We start from the raw sequence: 23151 nt of genomic DNA, 5'->3' as shown, positions 1-23151 counted from the left end.
TCACAACTCGTCTCCTCAACCTGTCGAAGCAAACCTGCCACGTATCTGCGAGACACGGTGGAGGAGGAGAGAAGGGAGGAAGTAAATATAACAGTAATAATAATAATAATAATATAATAATAATGTTATTATAATATTTTTTTGTTTGAAAATCATAAACAGAAAATTAAACAAAATACAAGCGGTTTAAGCGTTTAGTTTAAACTCTGTACAAATAATGTTAAGGGACTGTTGTGTACTTATTAAAGGAAAGGGTGGGCTGGGATTTGACTGTATTTTTGTTTTGCTTTTTTACCCTCCCCAAAGCTTCACATTTTTGTGACTTGAGGAATATGCATGACCTTCCCTCCACCATAAATTAGATATTAGATTTTAAAACTTACCCTTTGATGTTTGAAAGCTGAAAATACAAAGCTGAAGACGAAATCCTGGAATTGAAAAAAACAAACAAAAACAAAAACAAAAAAACGTTTCGCACTTTTGTCGTGCATTCTGGTTAGTTAGTGCAAATGGTTTATATCTGGCAAAATTTTAAATGATAAATGACAGAAGTTCCTTGCGCATGATGTGTTCACGGCCCATCAGATATTCAAATATCACACAGTAATTTCAAGTTTCTGGCTATGATACATGGTGTAAATTTTTAGAACAACATGTCTTCCAAACCCATTTGTGGTAAAATGAATATTCAATACAGCTATTTTAAGTCCTACGCCACTCACCGAAGCCAAAATAAGAAAACATAGGTCCCTCTTCAATGTTTACAAAACTGACGTTTCCACCTTTTTGCACCACCACTCCCCTCTCATAAGTAACAAACAGTCCCTAACCGGAAATGTTCCATCGTTATTCATTCAAAAGTTCTACTATTATTTATTTATTTTTTAACAGTCATAAATTTCAGAGTTCAAAATGCTTAATTTTATTTTTTGTTTTGTTTAAAATCAGAATTGTAATGAGGATTATTGCCAAGTAGGTTTTACACTTACAGGGAATTTGCCTTAGTGTTTGGTGCATATGATAAACATTTTAAGAGGAAGTAAAACACAGGCAAAGTCCTGCAAGAGACAACAAAAATACAGAAAAGAAAAAAAAATACAATTAAAATATGAAAAAGATATTAAAAATAACAATAACATGTACAGTATAACTGTTTCAGAATGAGAGAGCTGTAAAGTATGGTGCAGGATGTGCAAAAGTTCACAGTAAATACGTATTCATGTATTTTTAATACTTTGTGGCCTAAACACTGTCAGATTAAATCTTAGAATTATTGGTGTTAGCTATGTTTAACTTTACCTAATATTAAATGCCTGACTGGAGCTGATGTAAACATTCAGTGGAGAAAATAAATACATTGTTTGGTCATAATAGAATGGTGCATGGACTCATTTTAAAAACCAATAAAAAAATGTTTTTAATTTGTAAATTACGATAATTAATGTGGTATTTTGCAAGAATAAAAATACATTTTAAAAACTTTGTTGAATGAATTTTATATTTTAACAAAAAGTCTGTATACCCCAAAAGGAGATTATCATGGTTAAGAAGTTAAGTCACTCATAAACAATTATTTTTAACTTTTATTTTGGCACAGCGCTCCTGTTGTTACAGTTAAAGTACCTTTAGGGGGAACAACTGTTTGTAAATTACAGATTGTGCTAATTGCATCTATCTACAGACGTTTGATCATTTGAGAGGGAGTTTAGTGATATTGGAATTGTGTTGTAAAAACTTAGACCACCTATTTAAATAAAACAAACAGTTTCTCCTGCATAGCTGCATTTAAAACCAGCCAAATGAAGAAAAGAGACAACCACTATTTTGTAAAAAAGCATATTTATTAGTTCACACAACAGAGCAGTGCCTCAACATGACGACAGTAAATCAAAGCAGAATGAGTCCAACATATTGGAGAACAGATCGGTGTATTGCAACTGTCTTTTGCCTCCACAGCATCAACAAAGGAAAAGAATACAACCAAAGTTTTATCATGCAGTATGTTTGTGCAAACCCTTTCTGTTCACAGCTCAGACTTTCCCTTCCAAACACACACACGTACAAGGCAGCAGCTCCTTGCTGACGGAATGGAGGGGTGTATGGGCACATGTTGTTTACAGCCTGCTGGACCAGAAAACTGTCAGCAGCAGAGCTGTGATCTAAGGAAGTCAGTCAGAGAGACGTGTGATCTTTATTTCACAAGTCCGATCTTCTTTGCTTCTGTTTCATATATTAAGAGCCTCCACATTTTTACTATGAAGACTTCTGCCTCTTCATCGAGAACCTAAACACAAAAAGGGTTGGTGAGACAAACGTCAAACAGCTCAATAAATCTGTTAAATAGATCTGACTTGTTATATGTTGCATTTTTCCAGTTTATCTAAAGGACAGAGTAATGCTCGCAACTCTGAGACAGTACTAAGGTACAGTGGTACTTTTAGGGCGCGTTCACACCTGCCCTGTTTGGTTCGTTTCAATCAAACTCAAGTTTGTTGCTCCCAAAGTGCGGTTCATTTGGGCAGGTGTGAATACAACAATAACACTCAGGTGCGCACCAAAACAACTGGACCGAGACCTTCTTGAAGAGGTGGTCTCAGTCCGGTTACAAACAAACTCTGGTGTGGTTCGTTTGAGGTGAGAACGTGTTCTGACCTGGATCTGAACCAACTGCAGTCACATGACACATTGTTTGGGTTAACCCTATGGGCCCTAGGCGTTTTTTGGGGTATTTTTACTGCCTTTACTTCTAAGCTCATATCACAGTCATTATAAAGGCTACATACACATGCTATATCTTGTTTTTTTCAGGACAATGTGGGCTATCCAGATTTGCCATCATTCCATATCCTTCTATGTGCCTGTATTTTATATTAATTTTTATATCAATGAAAAAAACAAATCCGTGTGACTAAATTCTTACATTTTTACATGCATCTCACCATCGCAAGTTGGAAAAAGACATATTCTGCCATATATGAAGAGGGGAGACTCTCTGGAATCTGGCAATATAAGAACCATGATGGTGGGACATTCTGTCACTTCACAGCTGTCCAAAACATGTGGTTTGTGCCAGGCGGACATGATTGACAGTATTTTTTCATTATTGCAAGAAATTCCATTGACTCATTCACAAGTCAAAAATGTGTTTTATCTGAAAGAAACATGCAATATTTACATCTAAGATCATAGAAAAATAGTCAACCATGTGCAATGGTGTCCTCCAAGATAATATTTGCCAGTTTGTTTGCAGTAAACCAAGTTTGTTGTTGTTTTTCAGTTTCAGTTATATATTGGGGGGCATTTTGGGCAATGTATATGATGACTACGGCCCTGTCATGCATGCATAATTAGGCTACAGTTGTCTGGGTGCGCAAAGGTGAAGTGGCTGGTCTTGTCATACAAAGTTTGATGGAGTGTCAACTGGACAATATGAAGATATTTGCATCTTGAAAGCTGGACTACAAGTGTGGATAGACAGGGAGAAACACACGCAAGCCTAAGACGTGGTAAGATACGATATTCCTCACTATATGAAGTGACAAGATCTGTGTCATGGGTTGTAAAGAAATTCGTCAGGTTTTTATTTTGTAGACACTTGATCTGTATTTATAGCTTGATGGGATGACAGCACAATGATGTGTGTGGTGTCAGTGGAAAGCTCTGCTCCTGCACTTTCATGTGATATGCATGGCATTTCTGTGCGAGCCTGCGTTCGCGAGTAATCCATCCAAGAGTATTGTGTGCGCAGAGCTGTATGAAAGCTCGGTTATTCATGATTTTAGTGTAACTTTATCATTTTTTTTCGCTGTGAAAACATTGGATTACCGGCAAGTGGCAACTTGGCCTTGTAGGAAAGCTACAATTCCGCTGTTTCACGTGATATGTGGTTTCTCGCTATGACGCACGGTCGCGGAGAAAATCAATAGAGAAGAACAGGTGTGAATTTGGACGCACAATGTGTCGTTCGGGCCCATAGGGTTAAACATGAGCATGTTACAGTCCTGGAGGATTATTAATGTGCACCTTGATGATGGCACAAGAGGACAGAAGTTCAGAGATTACCAGAGGAATTAAAATTCATCCTCTGAGAGACCATGAATTTCTGTATCAAATGTCATGTCAGTCCATCCAACAGTTGATAAGACATGTCACTTAAAACCACAAATGTGAACCTCACTGGTGCTTAATGAAAAGCCAGGGGTTAACCAAGTCGTTGGACGGATACAGCGTCTGGGGACCATGAATGTTAGGACAAATGTGAGATATTTCAGTCTGGCTTAAAGTGTTGGACCGACTGCAGGCAGACCAACATTACCATTGCTAAGGCTGTGCTACTGTCATGGCAAAAAAACTGACTCAACTCACCATAGCAACATCATCAAGAATACCCTGAGGGGTGCTGTGTGCCATCACCTGGGGAGAAAGAAAGCAACACTTAAAATGAGCAACGATGCAACACAATGAATTTCAGGGCACACACACAAATAATATATAAATAAAAATCAATGACTATTCCTCATGAATATATGCAGAGGCTTTCTTGTTTTGCATGGCATTCACGAACCTTTGAGCAGACAAAATCAACCAGCGTCGGTTCCTCCTCGCCGATGTATTCAATAATCTTCTTATTGATCCATGGTCTAATGCGGCGATCCATGAGAGTCTACAGAGAGAACAATCAGAGCAGTACATGACTTCATTATCTATTACTGATGATGTTATGACAGCAAATGAACCACTGAATCATTACATCGATTAATGCAGCTGCAGAACTCAAACTCAGAATATTAAATCACTACACTCTCTTTGACCTTTTGAACACTGTAAAACATCAGAGGCTGTTTACCGAGTCGACCATAGCCCAGTCCAGAGGGTAGGAGAAGAGCTCAGGCCTGGCAGTGGGGATCTTCTCAATAAGGCTCTTTATGTGCTTGCGTTTCTCCTCTGTGTTGATGCTGCCTTTGGCCCCTGAAATTTCCGCTCCATCCAGCCCCAGACTCTTGTCATCGTCACCATAGTCCAGTGGAACCAGTTTCCTTTTGCGAGGCTGCTCATCAGCCTCCTCATCATCAAACTTGTTGAAAACACTTTCCACGGTTGCCAGCTTCTTTCGCTTTCCAACGTTGAGCTGGCTGGGACTGTTGGTGGCACCTGGAGGAGAGAAACACTTGTTATTTCTGCACAAAGCAGCCGAAGAAACAGCTCCTTGTGTCAGTAGTTTACTGCTGTGCTCACCCAGTTTGAGACTGAGACCGATCTTGGGTCGGTGTTCCTCTGGAGGCTGAACCTCAGGAGTGTTTTCACCTGGAATGATGATGCCGCAGGGAGATTCGTTGCCGGGTGTGTTTGGAGTCGCGTTCCCACTGGCAGAGGACACTGAGGGAGCGGTGGTGATTGGTCGCATGATGGGTTTGAGTTGTGGCTTGGCCTCTTGTGAATCCTCACCATCGTGGTAGTCATCCTCCTCCCCTTCCTCTTCATCGTCGTCTGAATGCTGCGGGGGAGGTCGTGGTGGCATCGGCTCTGCGGGCCTTCCCGACCCTCTCTTCTCCCGATCCCGATCCTTGCGAGACTTTTCCTGGGTCACTTCCTCCTCAGGTTCAAGTTTCAGAGGAGGCTGTCGTCTGCGCTCTGCTTCCTCCTCCATCTGCATAAACATACATGAACAATAACCTCCTATTCTGGTATACTTTTCATTTATGTGTGACAAATCAATATTTGGAGACTGATGGCATTTTAATAACAGATGTACTAACATCATTACAGATTGAACACCAAAAGGAAGTCAGACGACAGGGAAACTTTAACAGAAAAACTGAAGTTAACAATATGTGCACAAGTTCTTTGCAAATAAATAAGTAAATAAAATAAAAAAATCTGACAAACACACTGCCAGACAGATCAAAGTCAGAAATCCTCTGTAAACACAAACAAAGTGGAACTTTTACTCACAGCACGAATGTGTATGAATTTAACAAACAGTCATGTTCAGCGGTGGATACTGACTTAATGCTTCCAGACTTTGATCTGTTTTATTGACAGGTGACGCTGCTCTGTGACCTTTGTGTGTGTGTGTGTGTGTGTGTGTGTGTGTGTTTGCATCAGAGCAGAGAAAGGACTTATATTGCAAGCATCTGAATTGAACCAACGGTCAAATGTTGAGTGGTAGAAACCGATTTCTGAGCCCAGATCTGAGCCAAATGTCAAGTTCTTTTAGTCAGTGTGAACCCTGTGTGCCATATCTGGGCACAATATGCTGATCCCTGCCCGAGTCCACTTAAAATGGTGGTCTTTAGTACAGTTCATTTGTACAGTATGGTACTCATCATTTTTGAGCACCAACTGTACCAAAACACGGAGGTAGACTGCTATTTAATGCAGCTAAAAAGAATTTTTAAGTGGTTATGAAATAGTCAAAATTTAATGCTGGTGACTCTGTATCAAATGGCAGTGCAGCCCGCCGCAGACAGACCCAGATCTGGCTTTGCTGCAGCCTTTAAGCTGCAGTCAAAAAGGCTCGCACCCGACAGCAGCGGCTCCTCTTCTGGCAAGGAGCAGAGCTTAGCCTCACTGCTCTGACAGTGTCCATTCATTCCCGTGAAAAATGTCTCTGCAATAGTCACTGGTATTTATCGGCTCCAGCTCGATCAGCTGCGATTAAAACATAACATCTGGGTGGACACTCATTTTTGCCCCTTTTTCAACATTATGCAAAGACACTTTGTCATCCGTCTGTCTCTGTCCGAGCAGCGCTCGAATACCATTCCAAATTAGTCTGCACAAAATTTGAGAGACTGAATAGGTAACAGATGTAAAAAAAGAAGTAACCAGTGTAACATTTTCACCTGCCTCCATGCTGCTTTCTATTGTTTACTAACGGTGCATTCATTAAGCCGAACATAACATACCAAAGAACCCCACGAAAAACATGCCCATCTACTGGCAATGGGACAATGGGCAATGTCATCTATTTTTAGCAAGTTTTCCCAGGTTTAAAAAAAATCTGCATATCAGCACCAACTTCAGTGTTAATCAGACTTCAGATGACATTATTTTAAATACAAGGACAAATCACTGTGTAATGATCTTTCCTTTCATCCAGCTGCTCTGTTACTTCCTTTAATTTGTTATGCACATGTATACTTGCAGAGAGCTGAACAGAAACTCAGTTGTCTGTATGTGAGGCAGTGCAGTAGCAGTGTCTCCGGGACAAATCTACCCTGATTATGGAAACTAGCTTTCTAGTTCACATGACATATGAGAAATCATCTTACTGGAAAAAGTCACGTTACTAAAATGTATGTAAACGAAATGAGTGACTCACCCTCTGCAGCTCAGCATCAGGGTCAGGGTGACCTTCAGCCAGAAGCCTCTGTCTGATCTCCTCCAGCTCCTCCTTCTCCCTCTTTCGGTCTCGCTCGTCCAATTCTGTCTCCTTTTCTCTGTCACGGAGTCGCTTCTGCAAAGCGCTGCCCCTGAGAATGAGAATGAGAATGAGAAGTGTATGCAAAACACAAGCAAAAGTGTGCGGCTCACACTTCTAATGTGCATTAAGATAATCACCTGTAATATTTTGGGTCGTCTCTGTCGTCGTCGTAATCTTCAAGGAATTCTTTCAGTCTTTTGGCTTCTTTCATCTGAATTTAAACACAGTAACAATTTGTATATCTGCAAACAACCAGTTACTCATCCTCACATATCTGACATTACAAACTGTATAGCAATAATCATTTGCTAGCAATTTAATATAGTGTGGTCTGCGGTCATGTATACCATTTCACGACGCCTCTCGTCCTCCCTCTCTGTTTCTTTGCTGTAGTCACGAGCCTTCTTCCTCTCCCGGATCTCCCAGTTTTTCAGGCGCTTAAAGAAGAAAAACAACTCTGTCGTCAAACTAATTTCTTTTGGTGCTATTACTTAAACTTAAGTTTAATGAATCAAAATGTTAGGAGAGATTATACACGTACTTCTTGGTAAGCAGCCTCCTTGTCTCTAAGCCTCCTCTCGAGTCTCCTCCGTTCGTACACGTCTTCCTCATCTTCTTCACGGTCTCGTTTTTTATCTTCTCTAGTCCGCTCTCTGCAGAAGACAAATAAATTACTTTAACACCAGTCACCCATGACCTTAAAATTGAAATGAGAGAGAAAATGTGAATAATTTAACAAAAACTCAAACACTTATTTCACTTGTAGTCAGTCTTGTGAATTTGGCCATTAGCCAGCACCAACTGTCAAAGGCAGAGCTGCATTTTACTACAGCAGTTTATTCAGGTCATATTTGCATGAATCAGCACACTTGTTTTCCTGTACCTTGAATTACAGGTATTTGCTGCACCGTGTCTTGATAGCAAGTGAGCGTTTAACTACTGCATTGCATCATATGACATCATAGCTCCCCAATCACCCTGACTCCGTTAAATACACACTTCTACTAAGCCATGTAAACAAACCATGTACCTCAGCCTATCTGCTGTGTGCTCCAGATCAGACTGGAGACGTAACCTATTAAAAGATGGGAGAGTGCCTGCTTTCTTCCTACATGTTTTATATCGTGATATTTACTTGAAGTGACATACAATATAGCAAACAGCCTGTAGGTTGTAAAGATGAGGAAAAAACAAAATCGTCACACAGTGGCAAGTATCGATTTTTTTAAATTATATAAATTATTAATATTACAAATACAAATTAAACTTTAGGTAGCCTACAGTATAAGCCTTTAATATAATCAATTGCTTTTTCAGACCACTAGGTACATCTTGATGCAAAAAAAAAGACTGAAATGAAATGAACAGACTGAAAACTTGATCCCATTACATAAAACAAATTTTGACAAAGTTTTCCTTTGGGGACATAAATTACAGTCTATTTTATCGCAATACTCAGCCTATCGCAACATATTTAAAATCCCAATAATACTGTATCATGATAATGTCGTATTGTGGATCCTCTGGTGATTCCCACCCCAAACAGGGTGTTATTTGCGATGGTCATTTACCAGAAACTTTCATCTCCCATGGCGACCTCCCTCCAGCCAGCTACCAACTTATCCTGGTTGTCGTGATACAAGGAGGGATTGTATAGTTAGTCCCTTATTTCAACTTTATGAATCAGCTGTTATAGCACATTCAACGTGACGCCTGACGCCTGAACGCAACACAGGCTCTGCTCCATTGGTGCTGTGCTGCGGGTTTGGGCCGTGCTCGGTTATAATTGTCTCGGACTCAAGTCAGGTTCAGTCAGGAAAATACGGCCTGAGCTGCACTCTAGTGTGGTTATGTGTGTGTGTGTGTGTGTGTGTGTGTGTGCGTACGCGCTTGTGTCTGTGTGCGGGTGTGTGCACATCGGGGCGAAACTCGATACAGATACAGAGAGCAGAGGAGAATTGTAAACGCGCGACCATGTAGAAATTACATGCCGTCATGTAAATAAGATAATAACATATTTAGTTTGTTTAATAAAAGGACATGGTATAGAGAGCTAAAACTAAAAACATAATAATTTTAAAAAAAATCAGCAGCGGCGGTCATATTTCAGCAGCGGCGGTGCACTGCTCCCAGTTGCATATAGGGGAAACACTGATATCAAGGTGATATCGAAGGTGAAGATACGAAGGTGAGTGAAAGCTCCAGAACAGCTGCTACACAGACCTTGAAGAGACTGTTTTATCAACTATCCTTATGAAAATGACCATCGACATGTTTTGTTAAGACTGTGTCAGGGGTAAGTTGAAATGTATACCCATTTTGGAGGCTGTGCAGCTCTGTTGATTTGTATGACATTATACTGAAAGCCGACCAGCTGGTGTAATGCCATTCCAGATGAGGACAGACTTTGTACGTGAGCTAGGTGAAAATGAGAATGAGGTTAATTTTTTTTTTTTTACTGTCCTGTTAGCAAGGACATAAGATGTCCTTTTAGGTAAAAGGACATTCATTTATGTTAATTTCTTTTGGGCTGAAAGACTTGAGTTATGCTTCAGGCAGGGCACCTTCTTTGTAGCAGATTTTATTTGGCAAGCTTAGGAGGGAAGGCAGAATATTTTGTTTATGACAGAGTTGTAAAATAACCTGTATCTGTGCAATGACCACTGCAAATGTACACTCACTGGCCACTTTATTAGGTACACCTGTTCACCTGCTCCTTAATGCAAATACCATATTAGCCAACCATGTGGCAGCAACACAATGCATGTAGACATGGTAAAGATGACCAGCTGAAGTTCAAACCGAGCATCAGAATGGGGAAGGTGATTTAAGTGACTTTGAACGTGGCATGGTTGTTGGTGCCAGACGGGCTGGTCTGAGCCAGCACCTTGTAGAATCTATGCCACGAAGAATAAGGGCAGTTCTATAGGCAATAGGTGTCCAACCTGGTACTAGCAAGGTGTACTTAATAAAGTGGTCGGCGAGTGTTCTTTTGTACTGTAGATGTTTTATACAGATACTGTCACAATGAACCATGTGCTCTGACTCCCACTGACCTCGATCTGCTGCGGTCTTCACTGACGTCTCGACTCCTCTCCCTCTCCCGCTCCCTCTCCCGCTCCTTCGTCCTCTCTCGTTCGCGATCCCTCTCCCGTTCCCGGTCGCGATCTCTGTCTCTTTCCCGCTCCTTGTCCCTTTCTCTCTCCCTTTCCTTCTCTTTCTCACGGTCGCGGCGCTCCCTCTCGCGCTCCCGCTCTTTGTCCCTCTCTCTCCTTTCCCTCTCGATCTCCAGCCGCTCCTTTTCTTTCTTTCCTTTTTCCTCCTCAAGTTTCTGCAGGAGCCCAACAGGAAGAAAAGGGGGAAACAAAGTATGTTATTAGTTTCTCAACAACAGAAAAGTCATAATAAAATACATAAAAACACGTAATCAGCACGATACTGAAAATAAAATTGACTCCCTTGGCCAGACATGCTCACATACTGCCATGACTCATTGCATTGGAGAGGCTTGCGGCTGCAAGTGAGGAAGTCCTCTTAGCCCTGGTGTTTCCTCCAGGAAGAATGGTCCGCTGTTTGAGCAGGTTTAATGCAGATACTGCTCAATTCAGGACACGCTTACTTAAAACCACAAATTACAGTTCAATCTTAAAGAACACCTAAAAAATTACAGTAACCTGTGCTTAAGGAAGGAATTACAGCAGGAGAGGAAGTTAACCCGTCTACGAGCAAAACTTTTTTTTTTTTAATCAGCACGTTTTTACCTCTAAACATTTGCATTATTGTATTTTTATTACATCAGAGGTCATTTCCTGTCCAGTGTCCAGCTCCTCTCTTTATCACATAAGCTTATATTGAGTGATTTTCCACATATGTAACAGGTCAACTTGTCCTCTGCAGTTACTCTATGGAGACCTGAGATTATGCTCTGATGTAATTTGAGGCCATTCCAATAAATACATACTGGTAGAACCCACATCCGCCCACTTCCCAATCAATGTGTATTCAGGCAAATGCTGAGGAGTAATAGATTTGACCTCATGCAGGAGATGCTGTAGGTTAAAATGCATATGCTGTCCACGGCGTCACCATGTGAATACAGTGTGAGTGGTACACATTAACATAATGCTTTCTACACTCTGCATTACACGATTGTTTGGGTTTAAGGGTTTCATTTGAAGTAGGACTACTCATGCTACACTTAAAAGCATTTACCAAGTGCCAAGTCAGCTTTGAACTATTAGGTCAGCAAGTTCTAACTATACACTTAAGATCACCACTATATAATGCCCTGGTTTAGTCTTACCTATGGGTGCCAAGTGGATTAAAACAAGCCCAAGCTTAACATGGCAAATGGCCCAACTTAGTGGATTACATAATCAGCTCCCATGTGTTTTCTACATGGTCATCTGAGACGCAGTGGAACACTGCCAGAGTGAAACACAAGAGCTCCCCTGCAGCAGTAAGGGAGGTCTGTATGCAGCAGAGTAACAGACCCAGGAACAGCGAGGACATTGTGCTGCTGAAGTTGTTTTTTTAACACTGACATTGTAATCTTTTGTGCTAAATAGGGTTGGGGACCGAAACCGGATCCTACACGACCAGAACCTACCAGACTGAATTACAATGCAGATTTGGGTGCCTCATTTTGGTGCCAGATTGTTTGTGTGTGAAGGCGATACGTGACAGTTGATCCCAACTCAAAATTTATTTTGCTGTTATTTGTACTGTGACTGTTTCTAGTGTTAAAGGTCCAGTGTGTTGGATTTAGGGGCATCTATTGGCTGAAACTGTATATAATACTCCTAACTATGTTTTCATTGATTCATAATCACCTGAAAATAAGAATTGTTGTTTTTGTTACCTTAGACTGAACCATTTATATCTACATATGGAGCAGGTCCTCTCCCATGCAGTCTGCCATGTGTTTCTAAGTAGCCCAAAACAGACAAAACAAACACCATCGTAGTTCTCCGACATGCGTGGCGAACCAGAGAAGTTTCAGTTTCTGCAACCTCACCACTAGATTCCACTAAATCCTACACATTGGACTTCTGAATTATTGTAGTTGGGCTAGGTTTTATTTATTATGCACTCTAGCTGTATAATGTAGGAAAACAAAAGTATCAGATCGGGACTCAGTATCCGCAGATACTCAATATTAAACGACTCCGATGGGGATCGGGGGCAAATAAACCGGACTGGAACATCCCTAGTGTTTTGTATTTATTCATATTTATATATTATATAAGTATACTTTAAATTCTTAAGCGTTAACATGTTCAATTTCAGGTTCAAATATGCCTTTGAAATAAAAAACTGTTCTTTAATGTCACTGACTGATGTCTGTGCTTTATTTTGTTCAGGCACCGGCACCATTTTTAAAGTACTGTTTTAGCACTGGTATTGGAGAATCCCAAACAATACCCAACCCTAAAAATAAACAGTAAATATAAATCAAATAAAAGTGGACACTATTTTTTTTAAATTTACAGCATAAATTACTTTAAAGTCCAGGAATGGGAGGAACTGTTCTACTAATTATGCTGATATGTTTTTATTTGCAGAGATTCAAAGAGAAAAGTCATCAGACGTGCTTTCAGACGCTACAGATTCTGTACCTTTTGCAAAATCAATTCCCTCTTGGCAAAACTGTACCTTTGTGGTTTGAAGACTTCCAATACCAGTTAATCTGGTACATAATCTAATTCACACTAAGTACTGACCATTTGTCTGCTCTCTAACTAGTTGACAAAAAAATCATGGCATTTTCTACAGACCGTTTTGGAGCTATTGGTGTGCAACTCACAGGTTTCAGCGCCTCTCTGCCCCTACACATCCTACTGGCTACAAGTGGGAGGAAAAGCAGGTCATGTGCAAAGTCGAAAAAATCAGGAAAAACGTCCAAACGATAACCTGTGAAGCAGTTTATCTAGTGACAGTTGATCCACATAATTAACATCAATAAAAACTTGTTCTTAAATTCATGTCTGAAACAGGTCAGATAATCTATTTCATTTTGCCACGGAAAGGAAATCAGTGAAACAGTCTTACCTGTAGGTTGTCTTCTGGTGTCTCTTTGGCCTCTCCAACCCAATAAATAATATAATAAACACCAACTGACTCAGGCCCACAGCTCAAACAGTCTTTAACTGATTCAATAAATGACGGCTGTGGCTGTTAGTGCAAAGTGCTGTTGGAGCAGTGGGTCTGACTGCTGTTCAGTGACAAACAAAAATTAAAAAGGGGAAAGGATGGAAGAGGTCTCTGAACTATCTGTTCTGTGTGAGCTATATGTTCTACATTGTAATTTAGATCGACTTGATTCAAAATAGCATTTGCAAACCTTGGTTAGCATTTTTTCATCCATTTCGGAGGGAGGGCTTTCACACTTCTGGACGATTCATCGTGTCTTAAAAGTATAACCATAGTCCCGTTTCCACCAAGCAGTACGGTACAGTTCAGTTCAGCTCTGTACGCTTTTTGTCTGTTTCCACTGTGAAAAGTTGTGGATGGTACCAATGGAACTGTTCTCTACTGTCCCCATTTTTGGTCCCCACTCTGTTGGGGTACCTAGCACACAGATCTGGTACTAAAAGGTGGAGCTGTGAACACTGCAGTCCTTTCACTGGTCAATAGAGGGCGGTCACTGGCTGATTTTGAAGCTTATGTAACAGTGGAGAGTTTCACATACATTAGTAAACTGTAACTATAAAATGAAAGGATGTCTTGCTGCCTCTCACAGCGGCTGGAGACTGAGGGAAAAAACTAACTTAATCTACTGGGCCGACTGCCGGCAACTTATAAGGTGGAACGTTTACTTGTAATGTTACTCAATGCATGAGGTGACGACGTGAATCCATCAACACCTTAAATCTCTGACCATTAGTTCTCTCTTGGATGACAGAGACTTTTAGTCATGAGTGTTTTTTCAATTGTTTAGAAATACATATTAATTTCAGATTATGTGAACTGCATATATTCTAATCCTCATTCGGAGGGAAAAAAGTGTTGTGGAGCCCCGTTCCTGTGGGCTACGGCAACACTAAACCCCTGAGCTTGTCTGAGAAGGACTAAATGCACAGACCTAGGGTCTCGGTACCATGTCAGAGGGGTAACTTTTGGTTGCAAAGATACTATACTGAAAATGTTTGGTGGAAACGGGGCTTACCTGGCTCTCATTGTATTGTCCTGTTTACTATCTTTCCATTCTACAACTTACCTCTTGTTCTAATATTGTTATTGTGTGACTTTCGGAACTGGACTAAGGTACAGCCACAGGAGTACAGGGGCTTAAATGTATCACCGACACTGTGCAGAAACCTACGTCACGTCATGAGGGAAAAACGTTTTCAATGGGCTTGGGGAAACAGCATTTTTAGGCTAAAACACACACACTTAAACCAAAATATGGATTTTCGGAATACATCAGGAACACTACTACAAAGCTACAGAATGTTGAAAGGGGGCTGCATTACTTTGTCCCTTTAGCTTTGTCCTCCTCACTCAAAGACTGATGTCAATGTGATTCACAAATACATTCATATCTCTATTTCCCTGATCTCTCACTGTTTAAGGAAAGGGGCGGGGATGGAGTCACTAAGACACAGAACAGACAAAAGAAAAAGTAAATGTTTGAAAAAAAAAAGAAGAAAGAAAGAAACAATAAATACAAGCTCTTACCTTGTACGTCTTCAGACCACAGAGTGCTGTGGAGGGGCGCTCCCTGCTTTAGTAATACTACAGGCTGCAGTTCAAACTACTGCAGTGGTTAGGCTCATTCAGTCTGTGTGTGTTCTTCAAACACATCATTTATCATGTGAGGACCTGCAGAGGTTCACTGAGCTGCCCCGCCCTCTGAAACATGAACAAGTTCAAGTACAACATGCTACATTTGGACATCACTGGCAACTTATCCATCCCAGCTCCAGCACCACTTTATATCCCTGAATAAGTTAGATAGACTAATGGAAGTGAACTGAGAGCCAGTTGCCCCTCTGCAAAGCCTCCAGCAGGGAGCGCCCAACATGAGTAAAGTAGAAAAGAAAGATCATACTTACATCCTATCCTCGCAACTTTTTCCAAAGCTGAGATTCTGAGATTCATCTTGCTCTAGTCACCAAATGAACTCTACCACATTGGTGGGGTTTAATCAATAGATTAGCTTTAGATGGAATTTAACATTGTGTCCATGCACTCTGTGTGATGACTTTAGCTTGTGCAGAGCTAAAACCTTTAGTCTCAAATCAGTATTATGAATAATAATAGCTTCTTGCCAAATTTGGAACAACTGACAGATACTATGAGGCCATCTATGAGTGGGTGATGTAGTACTGGAACACTTTTAAGACTTTAATAGATATAATAAAATCTTAGAATTAACATGTACTATTCCTTTAATGTTTGAATTTCACTATCTAATCCATATATTAACACACTACTTCCTGACTATAGCTGACAGTAACAGAACAGTCTGATGGAGCAACTACCTCCATTTGCTGCTGAGGAGTTTCTAATTATGAATGTGGAGGATGTCTTCTCCAAGACCTAAATGACAGAGTAATAACAGCAGTTTGATACATTACCTTGTGCGTGTCCCGGAATTTACTGATCTCTCTGGAAATCAAGTCTCTCTTGTCATCTTCCATCTCCATGGCATTGATATCCTCCTTACACAAAGGAGAGAAAGAGGAGGAAAAAAAACACTAAGTGCTCATTGGTTAAAATAAATAAGGTACAATTCAACAACATCTAACATGATGCAAACAATACCTCCTCTTTCTTCTCTTTCCGCTTCTTGTTGCGAGGCTGACTGTCCGCATCCTGCGAGGGAGCATTGAGCTCACTAGCATACTCTCGAATAAGCACATCTATTGCCGCTTTAACAACCTGGTCCCGACGCAGGGTTTCTTCATCAAGAACCTCCTCCTCGTCATCATCCCCGTTCTTTGAGCCGCCACTTGCTCCCTGCATGTTGAAGCCAGAAAAATGGCAAACAAACATATAAACCCAATTTAATAAAATAATTAACGTATCAGAAATGTTTAAGTGTACAGGTGAACAGCATACCCCATTGGCACTCCTCTTCTTGGCCTTCCACTCATCTAGCTGGGCCTTGGTTTTGGCATCTACCTTTACCAACAACTTCTTATCACCCAACAGCAGCTCGTGTAGAAGTCTGAGGGCTCGCAGTGTCGATTCAGGCTCTTTATACTCACAGAACCCAAAAGCTTCCAAGAGAGGAGAGCAGAAAGAAAGTTAGACCCAAAAAATAAAAATTAAAAATCAATAAACAACTTAAGCCCATTTTCTGCTTGCCTATACTTTTTGGCACTCTCCGACAAAAGCCCCAGATCAGAGGCAAATTGGCATTGGCTCGGCGCTTGCATATCGGCATGCTATTTACATACTAACATAATGTGTTTCTTATGTTTTAATGTATTTCTTTGTATGTATAATTTTTGTTGGACCCCAGGAAGAATAGCCAATGCATCGAAAGCGCTAAACCTGTTGGGAACTTCTTCTGTGAGCTACATTCACGAAAGCACAAGAAACAAGTGTAGGATAAAGCCAAGCAGCACTATGGGGCTTTTCAAGGTGTGTGTGTGTGTGTTTGGGATAGAGAAAGTGACAGAGAGAGGGAAAGATAAGGTGGAAGGCAGACTATTTCACACAACGTTTCTGTACATTATTAGTCTAATAACTTACTCAGAATGCTGCTTTGTTTGTTTTTTGACTTTGATATTTTCTAGTTAGCACCCTCTCGCCTCTGGATATGGTTCAACATGCACATACCATGACATTCTCATTGAGGAGTTTGACAAAGAATTCTATTTCACAGAGTCTCTTCTGTAACTTAGTGCCCAAAAAGGTTTTAAAGCTGTAAAAAGTACAGTGATGTGAATACAGTAACTTTCTAAGTATCTGGTACAGTTAAGCCCAGTTCAGACCAAAGATTAGCAAAGAGACGAAACCATTTGCAACTCAGCTGGTCAAATCGCTGCTTTAATGACGTAAGGCATGTCGCCTATTTCAACAGCTAATCAGCTTGTCCTGAAGTCTTCTGGTAAAGTCAAAATGACCTCAGACGGCGTGTTCACGGCAGGTGCTCCGTCCCCACCGAGCCCACAGTTACTGTTCTCACATGTGCTGGTGTCAAACGATGGGTGGCTGCTGCTGCTTGCTGTGTGTGCTTATGCCCCTCCCACACACAAACTATCACTGACTGATTGTCACTCCTTATTTATATTACTGTGGCATATTAATTATGAATACAGTTCATCTGATGCTTGTTTTGTTTCTGTTTTTCACCGTTTCATCACTACTACAAATGCAGCTGTAGCCAGTATCTCACTATCACTATCCTCATTCATATTTTAAGAAGCTACAAATTATATTCAGCCACAAAATAAGTCTGGAAAGCTGGAAAACAGAGCAGAAAAACAGAGAATTGTTGCATAGAGATGACACACCGTCTCATCTAGTTGCATTGGTGTGAACCGGCAGGTTTTTAGAAAACGCAGAACAGCGCATTTCAAGTAGTTGTCTGTTTCAACTCGTCTTGTCGCAAATCTTTGGTCTGAACTGGGCTTTACATTCATGAAGAGAAGATTGTTAAAATGTTTTACCTTGAAGTTTCCCAGAGGCACCTTGGACCCTTTTCCAGCTTAGAACAATACCACATTTCTATATTGGAAAATAAATAAATAAATAAATAAATAAGACAACAGAAAACAGGCAATTATTTAATTTCATATTACAGATGCTAATATTCAAAGTTATACTATGCTGAAATTGTTGGTTACTCATTGTAAACAGCATTGCCAGCAAAAGTCAAAGCCAACCTCAGATTCACTCACTTGGCATTTCGCCACACTATATTTGTGTTTTTTTGGGCGCTGTGTCTGTGATTTTTGTAGCTTTCTCTTGAGTCCCTGTCAGTACGGTACAGTTCAGTTCAGTTCAATACACTTTTAGTCTGTTTCCGTTGTGAAAAGTTGTGGATGGTACCTAGCACACAGATCTGGTACTAAAAGGAGGAGCTGTGAACACTGCAGTCTGAATGGTCAGTAGAGGACGGTCACTCTGCTCAGGGCTGAGTTGTGGCTGGTTTTGAGGCTCATGTAACCACTGTTCATACTGTGGAGAGGTTTATTAGTAAACTGTAACTATAAAATGAAAGGATGTTTTGCTGCCTCTCACAGCAGCTGGAGTCTGAGAAAAAAATTACTTAATTCACTGGGCTGACTGTTGACAACTTTTAAGGTGGAACATTAACTTGGAATGTTACTCAATACATGAGCTGATGACGGGAATCTATCAACACATCTTGACATACACTTTTAGTAATGAGTGGATCTTCAAGCATTTATATATATTAATTTCGACCGGGATGGCATATTTTGTAATCCTCACTCAAAGAAAAGAAAAAAGCATAGTGGACTGTTGTTTGTGGGCTTCAGCAACATTAAACCCCCGAGATTGCCTTACAAGGACTAAATGGACAAACCAGCTGTTTTTAAAATATCCCATGGAGAGAGACTCTCACTGCAGCCTGTTTTATTTTGTTCTGAAAATGTCAGCGTGCAGCCTCGTTCTGTGGACGATAAACGAGGTGCAGACTGATAAAGGAGGAAATACAGTGAGTGCTGGACGAAGCAGTGAGTGACAACAACCCCGCCCACATTTAAGAGTACTGTTTGCAGTGGAAACGTTAGGGTCTAGGTACTGAAGGGTTACTGTTGGTTCCAAAGGTACCATACCGAAAGTGTTTCGTGGAAACAGGGCTTTAGTTGCATGCTACTTACAGGCTGACATCTAGTCACTATCTTTGTAAAAAGTCTGAACCTCATCTCCACACTGTGCCCAGGAACATCCCAAAAATAGCAAAATAAGCAGAAAGTAAGAAAAAACAGGGAGCGTTTATGCAGATAAATAAACTGCCACACACTCTTAAAGGGTCATAAGTAATGACCGAGAGAGATTTTTTTTAAGTAATGATCAAATTGCCCCTGATGAGAAAGTTTGCGCAATATTATTTGTGCATCCCTGAGTCATTTCTGCCCCGGGATTTTTCACTGGGTACGTGAGACAAGTCATGAGCAGCTGTGATAAAAATCTGTTATGTAGGTATTATGCAATTTCTTTTTTCTGTAAGACTGTGTTGCAATGATACAATGGTGCCACATACCTAAATGATGTGTTGGAGGTTTGAGCTTGTACAAACTGTAACAGTCTATCACCTTCAGCTGTAAGCAATTTACTGTACCTATTATTTTACCATTCTGCTCTTACAATATTCATAGCTTGACTTACATCTGATCATTTTCTAACTACCAACAGGTGGAGTGGGTTTAAGCAGTGAACTCACCGCTAGAAGCTGTCTGACCAACATGTCAGATCCCTTTTCAGAGATGTTCCCTACAAATACAGTGGTGGTGGGGCCGCCGCTGTCGTCTGTGTCCTTGGCTCTGATGGTAGGCTCCTTCTTTGGAAGCATTGGCTTCTGTGCTACAGCGACTGTGGTCGGGACAAGAACCTGCGACATCAAATTACATTTTAGATATTCAACTGGTACTCTGATCCAGAGCAACAATACAAGCAACTAAGACAGGGGTGTCAAACATACGGCCCGGGTCCAATCTGGCCCACTGGGTGACCTTGCACACCTAATAGTGATGCAATTATGAAGGCTAAGAGGTGCCAGGTTTTGGGAGCAAGTTAAACATTGAGCTTTCTTCATGTAAAATGTAGCTTCAGAGGCTTTTCCACCCTGACCAGAATACAGTTCTTTTATTTTACTTTAATTGGGCGTGGTGATGTTAGGATTACGACACGGGACAGAAAATAGAAAAATGTGCATGTAATGACAGCGAGTAGTCGCCTGAGTGAATGTGGAAAAACTGAGAAATGTTGAAATTGCAGTTATTCTTCTGAAGACGTCACAGGCTGTTTGTCATCTGTTTTGTACACGGATTTGTGTTTTTAAAATGCACTTTTTTAAAATAAGGAAAAGGGAGAAATTTGGAGGTGTTTGCTGTTTTTAGGATATCATACACTGGTTTTACTGGTCCGGCCCACCTGTGATCAAATCGGACTCTGTGGCCTGTGAATTAAAATGAGTTTGACACCCCTGAGCTAAGGAAATAACATGCAAATATTACAAGAATTTAGAGTGGGGGGGTTAAACTGCCTCAGTCCAGAAGCAGTCTTGCCAATAACAAACTGCATGGACTGAGCTACACTGAAAATGTGTAGGTTTATGTAAGTAATAGCAGGTCATACAGAACTGGCATGCAGTGGGAACTCCTGTCTCGAAACTCACTGTGGGTGTGGGGGTCACGACACCCATGTGAACTGGGATCATGGGAGTACCTGAAAATAGATACAAAACAATGATCACAAACTCAAAGCATGTCCAGAGGCACACAACGTGTCGAACAACCACAGACAATGACATTTTGTTTCTTGTGCCAGTATGCAACGTTATAACCCACAAGGTTTACCAAACAAATACTGGCAACTGTCTTCCTGTTCATATAGGAAGTATAATTTGTGTCTGATGTCAGTCATAGTCTCTGTACTGTTCCCTACCATTCCCAGATGGGGGTCACTTATCTTTTGTTTCTCGTTCCGACGGCAGTATCTTGGAAAATTCTCAGATATTCTATTGTTCGTTGATGTCTCAGGCTGAGATTTAATCAAAATATGAGCCCAGAAGGCAAAGCTTTGTGAGAGAAACAATGCATCTGCTCTTCCTTTCACAGAGCTGGCCTAAGAGAACAAACAGAGACTCTTGGCACTTCAAAATGTTCCTGTGCCCTCTGGTCCTAGGATTGCTTAATTCTAAACCTCACAAAGGATCCAGACCCTGGTTTAGTCACCCAGATGTTACTGCTGATGTGAGGTGTTCAAAAACGTTACCTGGCGGGACAGTGGGGGCAAATCCCGCATACTGAGGAGGTGGGATCCTGGGAGGAAGCTGCGGGATGCCAATCTGCTGGCGGTTGAGCGGAGGAGGGTATGACATCCTGAAATACAACTACAGGAACCTACAGGAGGGAGGAGAGGATGTTACACTGGGGAGCAAAGGAAACCCTGTTGACGTTAATCAGGGTTAAACTGGGTAATGTCAAGTTCATCATAGTATTACATTTTAAACATGACTAGCACAGCTAACTGCTAACGTTACAAACTAACCATAAGAGATACCTGCTGAGTCAAACGGTGGGCTTTCTCCACGTTTAACGTTAACTAGCTAGATTAGCTGAAGCTAGTTAGCACATACTGAGTGGCCTTGCTAGTTGTCGTTAGCTGCAGCGGTCATGTGAGAATTTACTCACCTGCTGTCACGTGTAAAATAAAACCCAGTGTCTAATAATGCGGAGGGTTATCCCGATAAAAGCCCATTAAATACGGTTAACGGGAAAACGTAACGCTTAAAATCAGCGTTGTAATTACCACCGGCGCGCTGTGAGATACCCTATGGATACAAATAACTGGGACCTATTCTTTTCGAAATGCATCATGGGATAGCTGCTCAGTGTGAACGGGCGTTTCGGCCCGAAATTCAGCCTGTCAGGCAGTCAATTCAATTCAATTCAATTTAGTTCAATTCAATTCAATAGAACTTTATTCATCTTGAAGGAAAATCTTGTACCAGAGAATGCTTCAAATTACAGTAACAATTATAGCTGCTGCGCAGCGATGGGTCGGGTCCGGGCAGGCTTGAACTCACAACCTCTGAGAATCAATTTCTATCTCACTGAGCTAATTAGTTAATTAGCAGGTTTAGCAGCCGTCCATGCATGGAAAAGCAGATTTCAAATCACTGTAAAAAAATTCAGTTATCGAAACAAAAATCTGAAAATACACATCTAAATATGCATCTAGACAGCATGGAGATGTTGGTAATTTGTTTGTAACAATGATTGATTTGCTCCATAACTGATGTTTAAAATTGCCATTTTTACATTGACTCCAATTGTTCACATTAGAGCAAAATTCAAAATGCTGTCAAAAATTCAGTTAGTGAGATAAAATTCTGAAATTTGCCACACATCATCTTCCATGACTCTAGAATTTTGTCATTTTTTCATGAACACTGAAGATTTATTTAGCAAGAATTTGCATGTATATGTTTACAGTACCGTTTACAGTCAAACATTTTGATGCACTGTAGGCTCAATTTTTGATAAATCAAAAATCTGAGAAACATAGTTGTTGTAGGACAGTCTGAAGATGCTCTGTAGCAAGTTTGGTGTCAATTGAGCAAAAATTGTGGGAGGAGATAGGTTTAAGAAGTTTTACAGTTGTTGAAAAAAACAGAGTGATGAACTTCATAATTTTTAATATGTTTAAATGTACAAAAGTTTCTTCAGTATTGGGGCTACAGTTTGATGAAAGTTGTGAAGTTGTAGCACGTATGGTTGATTTGTTATGAATTTTCAACATTTTGAACTTTAGACGCTTGCTGTAGCGCCACCATCAGGACTATTGTCTGGAGTTTACAGCTGAGGATATCTGGCATGAGACTGGACCTTTGTGCAAAGTTTAGTGAGTTTTCACTCATGGGAAGTATGATTTCCTTGGAAGAAGAAGAAGAAGAAGAAGAAGAAGAAGAAAAAGAAGAAGAAGAAGAAGAAGAAAGAAGAAGAAGAATACCTAGGATTACAATAGTGTCCGGCCCTAATTAACGTTCACAAAGTAACAACCAGTGGGTTCCCTGG

The 23151-nt window shown here is 40.7% G+C and overlaps 1 protein-coding gene across 2 annotated transcripts; it reads right to left on the bottom strand.

The window, feature by feature from the left end:
• Positions 1 to 1822: 1822 nt before the first annotated feature.
• rbm25a (RNA binding motif protein 25a) lies at positions 1823 to 21947 on the bottom strand. Of its 2 annotated transcripts, none has more exons than XM_033642413.2 (18): positions 21766 to 21947; positions 21347 to 21474; positions 20748 to 20797; positions 19794 to 19961; positions 18052 to 18109; positions 16493 to 16653; positions 16196 to 16390; positions 16009 to 16092; positions 10483 to 10757; positions 7968 to 8079; positions 7774 to 7863; positions 7564 to 7637; positions 7325 to 7475; positions 5236 to 5647; positions 4847 to 5151; positions 4565 to 4663; positions 4366 to 4413; positions 1823 to 2284 (listed from the first exon to the last, which is right to left on the bottom strand). In XM_033642413.2, exons 2-18 carry the CDS (start codon positions 21450 to 21452, stop codon positions 2192 to 2194), a joined length of 2481 nt encoding a protein of 826 aa, XP_033498304.2. In that variant the 5' UTR covers positions 21453 to 21474; positions 21766 to 21947; the 3' UTR covers positions 1823 to 2191. The 2 variants fall into 2 exon arrangements, with proteins under 2 accessions (XP_033498304.2, XP_033498305.2); XM_033642414.2 differs by having other exon boundaries at positions 16009 to 16089.
• Between the last annotated feature and the right edge of the window lie 1204 nt (positions 21948 to 23151).

This window comes from Epinephelus lanceolatus, chromosome 15 (genome assembly GCF_041903045.1).
Source record: "Epinephelus lanceolatus isolate andai-2023 chromosome 15, ASM4190304v1, whole genome shotgun sequence".
NCBI classification, from domain to species: Eukaryota; Metazoa; Chordata; class Actinopteri; order Perciformes; family Serranidae; genus Epinephelus; species Epinephelus lanceolatus.
This window is presented reverse-complemented; position numbering and strand designations above follow the sequence as displayed.